At 58.4% G+C, this 6119-nt stretch overlaps 5 protein-coding genes across 5 annotated transcripts in view; 2 read left to right on the top strand and 3 right to left on the bottom strand.

The window, feature by feature from the left end:
* ACA1_369920 (cleavage and polyadenylation specificity factor subunit 2, putative) overlaps nt 1–560 on the top strand; it is a gene marked incomplete at both ends in the record, with an annotated part of 4892 nt that extends 4332 nt beyond the window's left edge. The window contains 3 exons of the mRNA XM_004340221.1: nt 109–233; nt 314–367; nt 453–560. Coding sequence (XP_004340269.1) covers nt 109–233; nt 314–367; nt 453–560 — 287 coding nt within the window. The remainder of the gene's footprint in view (nt 1–108; nt 234–313; nt 368–452) is intronic.
* Nucleotides 561–733: 173 nt separating this feature from the next.
* Nucleotides 734–1192, bottom strand: ACA1_369910 (uncharacterized protein; the record flags this gene model as incomplete). Its single annotated transcript, XM_004340220.1, has 1 exon — nt 734–1192. One exon carries the CDS (start codon nt 1190–1192, stop codon nt 734–736), a length of 459 nt encoding a protein of 152 aa, XP_004340268.1.
* A 359-nt stretch (nt 1193–1551) lies between these two features.
* ACA1_369900 (uncharacterized protein) lies at nt 1552–2901 on the bottom strand (the record flags this gene model as incomplete). The annotated part of the gene is made up of 3 exons (XM_004340219.1): nt 1552–1749; nt 1854–2004; nt 2102–2901. 3 exons carry the CDS (start codon nt 2899–2901, stop codon nt 1552–1554), a joined length of 1149 nt encoding a protein of 382 aa, XP_004340267.1.
* A 182-nt stretch (nt 2902–3083) lies between these two features.
* Nucleotides 3084–3831, top strand: ACA1_369890 (uncharacterized protein; the record flags this gene model as incomplete). The annotated part of the gene is made up of 5 exons (XM_004340218.1): nt 3084–3135; nt 3213–3261; nt 3332–3404; nt 3464–3615; nt 3690–3831. 5 exons carry the CDS (start codon nt 3084–3086, stop codon nt 3829–3831), a joined length of 468 nt encoding a protein of 155 aa, XP_004340266.1.
* Nucleotides 3832–4054: 223 nt separating this feature from the next.
* On the bottom strand, nt 4055–6074 carry ACA1_369880 (uncharacterized protein; the record flags this gene model as incomplete). The annotated part of the gene is made up of 11 exons (XM_004340217.1): nt 4055–4069; nt 4138–4350; nt 4427–4550; nt 4627–4802; nt 4875–4973; nt 5060–5095; nt 5197–5341; nt 5437–5539; nt 5615–5774; nt 5844–5872; nt 5987–6074. The coding sequence occupies 11 exons, from the start codon at nt 6072–6074 to the stop codon at nt 4055–4057; spliced, it is 1188 nt and encodes a 395-aa protein (XP_004340265.1).
* Between the last annotated feature and the right edge of the window lie 45 nt (nt 6075–6119).

Here is a 6119-nt window from a genome sequence, read left to right as displayed (position 1 = left end):
ACCAATCCGCCTCCTACACGCACGCACACACACGCACACACACGCACGCACGCGCACACACGGTCCGGCTCTCTCGCCTTTGTTCACTGTGTGTCGCTGGTCGTGCAGGTGAGGGCATGGAGCTCGAGCTCGAGCAGGCCCCCGAGGAGATCATCCCGCCCCACGACCCGGTCTTTGTGGGCGAAGTGCGCCTCTCCGACTTCAAGGACATTCTCACACAGCACGGCTTCCGGGTACGTAGCTTACCTTCTCTTCCCTCCCCGAACGTGGCCGTGTATTGACCACCATCTTTATGGCCACTCTTGCCACACAGACTGAATTCGCGGCTGGTGTGTTGATTTGCAACGGTGTGGTCATGCTCAAGAAGGTACCTTCGCGAAACATGCACGCGTGTGTGTAGTGTAGTGTGTCGTGTGGTGTCTAACGTTGTGTTGGTGTTACGCGCACATTAGGAAACGGAAGGGCTCAGCGGGAGGAGCAAGATCAGCGTGAACGGTGCTCTGTGCGACGACTACTTTGCGGTGCGCGACCTGCTCTACTCCCAGTTCCACATCCTCTGAGGAGGAGTCAAAGATCACCAAATAAACCACCGCCTTATGAGGAAATAATTGGTTTTTATTTGAAGAAAGAGAAGAAGAGGACGAGCTACTCGCCTTCATGATGAGCAGAGAAGAGAAGGAGGGAGAGGGAAGAGTGGAGAAGAGAAAAGATGATGGTGGTAAGAGGGCCTCCCTTAGTAGTGGGTGGTGCCGGTGGTGGTGGCGCCCTGCTTCATGAGCTTGCCCTCCTCCTTGAGGGCTGGGTTGCGGGTGATGGCCCCCTGGACCTCCTTCATGGTGCCCTTGATCTTCTGGCCGATGCCCACGTGGTGGGGCTCGGTGACACCGTGGCCGGCAGTCTCCATGCGGGCGGGCTCCTGCACGATCGTCTCCTTGTGGAGGACCGGGTGCTCGGTCGTGATCTCGGTCTTGTGGACGGGCTGGATGTGGCGCTCCTTCTCGTGGATGACCGGCTGCACGTGATGCTCGTGGTGCACGATCTCGGGGTGCTCGTGCACGATGTCCTTCTTCACAATGGGCGCGTCGTGGACCAGGTTGGCGCCGGTGCCGAACTGGGGCGCGCCCGAGTGCACCGAGGGCACTGGGTAGCCGCCGGTAGGGGTCTGCTGGTTGGTCTGCTGAGGGGTGGACATGGCTGGTTGTGTTGGTTGGGAGGAGGTGGTGGTTGTGAGTGTGGTGGTAGAATGGCCTGCGCTAGGGTGGTCGGTTTTTAAAGGTAAGGCGTAGGTCGGCTTGATCCCCTGATGTAGGGGGAGATGAAGGCAAAGTTGGCCAAATGTCGCTTGGACGCAAGCCAATCTCCACCTCCACTGGCCCATCTGCTGTAAAATTCGGCCAATTCGCAGCTCTGTCGACAGTTAACAGGCGTTGTCCCTTCTGCTGTTGGCCACCAACCCACACCCACCCACCCCCCTCTACACGAAGAAGCAGAAAGAGGCGCTGAAGAAGCTAGCTTGAAGATGAAGGCGTGTTGAGCATTTACTTGCGACGATCACTCGCTGCTGGACGGACCGCCGCCCCCGCCGATAAAGTCGTCATCGTCCAGGGCGTGGCGATGGTCGGCGAACAGGTCGTACGAGCCGGGACCGCTACGCACGGCCTGCTCGTAGAACCTCTTGAGCCCGAGCATGAGCTTCCTCTTCTCCTCCAGCGGCCACGAGGCGTTGTGCCCGATCGCACGGGCGGCATCCTGGAAGAGGATGTGGAGTAGATGAAGAAGACGCAAGAAGGCGTGAGCGGCCGTTAGTGGGTACTCACTACTGTGCGCTGGTTGTAGAGGGAGAAGAATCGAACCTCCATCTGTTGGGTGAGCAGGGCGTGCAGGTCCTCTCCCTCCTCCTCGATGCCCTTGAGCTCGAGGTTGAGCGGAACGAACAGGTCGGTGTTGTAGACGAGGTCCCTCTCCTTGGGCCACGGCCAGCCAGCAGGCTTAGGCGCACCGCCCCTGTGGTGTCACGGGTGATGAGCACGACGCACGCTACATGCAACGTGTAGCGGGGGGGGGCAAGAAGATGAAAGAGTAGAGTAGTGGTAGGTGGTACCTCTTGGCCTCGCGACGGGCGAGGCAGCGCTCGAGGAAGGCGCGGTACTTCTGCCTTCGCATGCGCCTGGTCTTGGTGTGCTTGTTCAGGACCTCGATGTGAGGCCGGAGCGAATTCTGCAGCTTCTTGCCCCAGGCGTTGATCTCGGCGGCCATCGCTTCCCAATCGTCATCTCCGCCCTCGTCCATGGCCGACGAGAGGGAAACGAGGTCCTTCGCATCGTCCTTCTCCTCCCGGAGGACCATTCGCATGTCGAAATCATCGTCTTCCCCTTCCTCCGCCGCGTCCTGGAATCTAGCGTCATCGAACCCGAGCGAGACGCCACCCCGCATCCTGCGCCCACGACCTCCGCGCGACAGCGGCGATGCCACATCTTCCATGCTGCCCCCGCGAGGAGCTGAGGGATCGAACGCATGTCTGGCTGGGCGGAATTTGCGCTTCTTTTCATCTTGGCCCTGATAGAGGGGCTTAGCGGCAGGGTGGCTGGCGGGGCTCTCGATGGCCCGGTCGTCGAGCTGGTTCGCCAATTGCTGAGCCCAATTGCCCGACGAAGTTGTGGCTGCGGAAGTAGGCATGCGGCCTCGCCCGGCGCTGACGGGACGCGGCTGCTGGGCCGGGGCGGCGGGGGCCGAGGGCGCGCTCTTGGAGGCGGCCTGCTTGAACAGGTGAAGCAAATCATCGGCAGATGTCGAAAGGGAGCGAGATCCCGACGTGAAAGGAGAGCTCACGGCCGGCAAGCGGCCCATCAGCATACATCCACTGCCCTGCTCCCGCAGTGCCAAAGTCGCCCTCCTCATCATGGAATCAATCAGTTGCGATTTATCGTCTCTTTTTCTTTTGCAGCAGATTTCCACCAACTTTTTCTTTTTCGGTTGCCTCGCACCGCAAAGTGCCACCTCAGCACGCAGACACGACGTTCCAGCGAAGCAATCAGACAAGCAAATTTGCGTTGATCTAGATCTGCCGGCTGCTCTGCTGCAAGATGAAGACGGTGGACGCATCGCTAGAGGAAAACAGAAACGTGACATGGTTTGGTACGTGCTTATCTGCACCCGCTTTGGTCTTCCATCCCCCCCCCAAATCCTAATCCACTCATTTCTCCCGAGTGCAGACAGCAAGGGCGCTTGGGTGGCTTATTTGTCCTTGATAATAGGCTTCAGGTGCGTTACGTTGGCCACCGCTCGGCCTTTTGCTGCGCTAATCTACATCTTCATTTTTCGGATATCACAGGATTTTCCTTACATTTGTTCCTGGCATTAGCCCATCCACTGCCTGGACAATTACGAATCTCGTGCACGCGTTGGTGCGTCTTGTCTGTCCTTCCTTCAACAGCAAACAACTTCATGCTCACCTCATCTGCAGGGGACATGGATGGCCTTCCATTGGAGTAAAGGAGCGCCATTCACGGGTTCAGATCAGGACAAGTATGCTAAGCTGACCATGTGGGAGCAATTGGACCAAGGGATTCAGTTCTCTCCCACCAGGAAACTGCTCACTGTAGTTCCCATCGTGCTGTACGCAACCACCCCGCCATCTCATCTGCCTGTTTGCTCTCAACAGTATGCTCACCTCTGAGGCGTTGGCACAGGTTCCTCCTCACGACGCACTACACGCAGTACAACTTCTTGATGCTGGTGATCAATATCGTGGCGCTCATCGTGCTGCTTGTGTCGAAGCTGCCCCGCATGCACAAAGTGCGCCTCTTCGGTCTCAACTCTGGCCCCGGCTAAGTTCGCTCTCCCCATCACCCTTCTCTCGTTCTGTCTTCTTCCTCCTCCTCAGCTCTTCACCTTCTTCCCTCTCGTCGGGTCACTACGCTTGCGATGCAACATCCCATGTTACATAGTTTGCATCGAGGAATAAATAACAAACGCCCTGAGCACACGCGCAGCATCTCGTTTGCCTCTTTCTCTGTCCGTTCTCCTCTTCTGCAAGTCTTCTCCATCTTCTCGTCTAGCCGTAAACAACCTGGGACAGAGGACGAGTTGGTGAGTGAGACACAACAAAACGTACGCGTTGATGATGGTAGTGCGTACCTTGAGCTTGCCCATCTTCTTCTTGCGCGCGCGGCGAGCCTCCTTGTCGGCGGCCTTGGCCTGCTGGTCCGGGGGCAGCTCCTTGAGCTTCTCCTTGTCGCTGGCCCTCTTCTCGGCCTTCTTCTGCTGCGCGGCCTCTTGCCTCTGCGCGTGGGCGGCCTTGGCCTCCTCCTCGGCAGCCTTGGTCCTCTTCTTGTCTGCTCTGGCCTTGGCCTACACGCATGGTTGTTGTGTTGAGATCGTGATGAGCTCAAGTCAAAACGAGTGAAGGCGTTGAAGGTGGCTTTACCGCAGGAGGGAGCCTGACGGTGGGCAGGTGGTCGATGAGGAAGATGATCATGCGCATCAGCGTGGCCAGCTCCTCCATCTGCTCCGGAGTCGGCAGGTTGAGCTCGAACCGCATCATGCGTTTGCTAGAGGAGAAAACGAGGCATCAGCGTATCAGCGCCTCGCTCGGTCAAATGGCAAACATGGGGGGGGGGGACGTACTAGGTCACGTGGGGGAACTGGTCGGAGATGTGAATGAATCGGACCAGCTTGTGGTACTTGGCGATAGAGGAAGAGATCTGCTTGGTGAGCACAAGGCTGGCGGCGTCCTCACTCTCGGCGATGACGGTGAACCACTGGTTCAACTCGGGCCACGAGACTTGCTTGGCGAACAAGCTCTGTTTCGCGAGAGTAAGCTCGTGAGCTGATGGAAGTGGTGGTTGGGGGGAGCAGTGGTGACAGATGCGTACCAAGTCGGTCATGTCCTTGAGCACGGCCTTGGCCCGCGAGTTGGGCACAAGGGCGAAGACCATAGGGTCGACATTGTCTTCGTAGGCCACCTCAATCGTCTAAACCACGCACGCACCGCACACCAGCAACATGTGAGCTTCCTGCGAACACTGAATGTACCGAGGGTCGAGAAGCAAAAACGAACCAGCGTGTCCGGCGCCGGCATGAAGAACTCGTACACCTGCGCAAACAAGTCATGGCGCCTGCCGAGCTGTGATGGTGCATGGCCGCGAGTGTAAGCAATTTGTGGGCCGGCGCATCAGGAAGACTGGGGCGAAGTACGTTGAGTGTGGCCTGCAGGCCGTGGCAGTTGCGGCGACCAGTGGCCGGCACGCGATACCGGTTCTCGCTCTCCTTGATCAGGAGACCTCCGCCCTCGCCCACGCGGCTAAAGTTGCTGTCGAGCAGCTGCGCGAATGTACGACCCCTAGTGGTATCGGTGGGAAGCAGGGAAGCAGAACACTACTCAGCAACCGCTTGCGCGCAGGGAAGCAGAGAGCGCTGAGTGGTCAGCAAACGGACCAGCTCAAGGCGATGCGACGGTTGGCCTGGCGACCAAAGTAGTAGTTGGCGGCAAAGGCTGTCAGCAGCACAATGCAGGCGGTTTCCACGTAGAACCAGTCGCCTGTGCGCAGGTGACGAGAGAACGCGTTTAGCACAGCGGACAGGGTGGCGGCAGCGGCAGTTGGTCATCATCTACCGAGCGCGGGAGTGAGAGCGAAGGACAGCTTGCTCGCAGGCTTGTCGGCTTCCTCTGCTCCCTTGACTGCAGCGTCCTTGTGCGACGGAGACGCGGCGTCGCCAGGCTTGGCCGTGTGTACTGGCACGGCAGCTTCGAACTCCTCCTCTTCGAACTCCTCCTGCACTGACAAGTGAGTAGGAAGCTGATAACCTCCCGGAAGCAGCAGGCGAGTTGATGCGGGACGAACCCAGTCCGCATCGGTCTGGAACTTGGCGCCTGATGTCCAAGTGCAGAGATGCAAAGGAAATGGGAGTTGTGCAGCCGAATTGGATAGAGAGAAATGATTAATCTCAACGCGAGTTGATTGGAGTGGAGGAGCCTGGCAAGTACCTTGGGGGAAAACGGCGGGCAAGGCAAGGAGCAACGCAAACAGCGCTACAGCGAATAGTCGCGACATGCCACAGAATCGGCCGTACATCAGAGAAGCCGCAGATTATGCCAAGCTGTGAGGTGGCAGATCGTG

This window comes from Acanthamoeba castellanii, assembly GCF_000313135.1.
Source record: "Acanthamoeba castellanii str. Neff unplaced genomic scaffold scf7180000084664, whole genome shotgun sequence".
Classification (NCBI taxonomy): Eukaryota; Discosea; order Longamoebia; family Acanthamoebidae; genus Acanthamoeba; species Acanthamoeba castellanii.
This window is presented reverse-complemented; position numbering and strand designations above follow the sequence as displayed.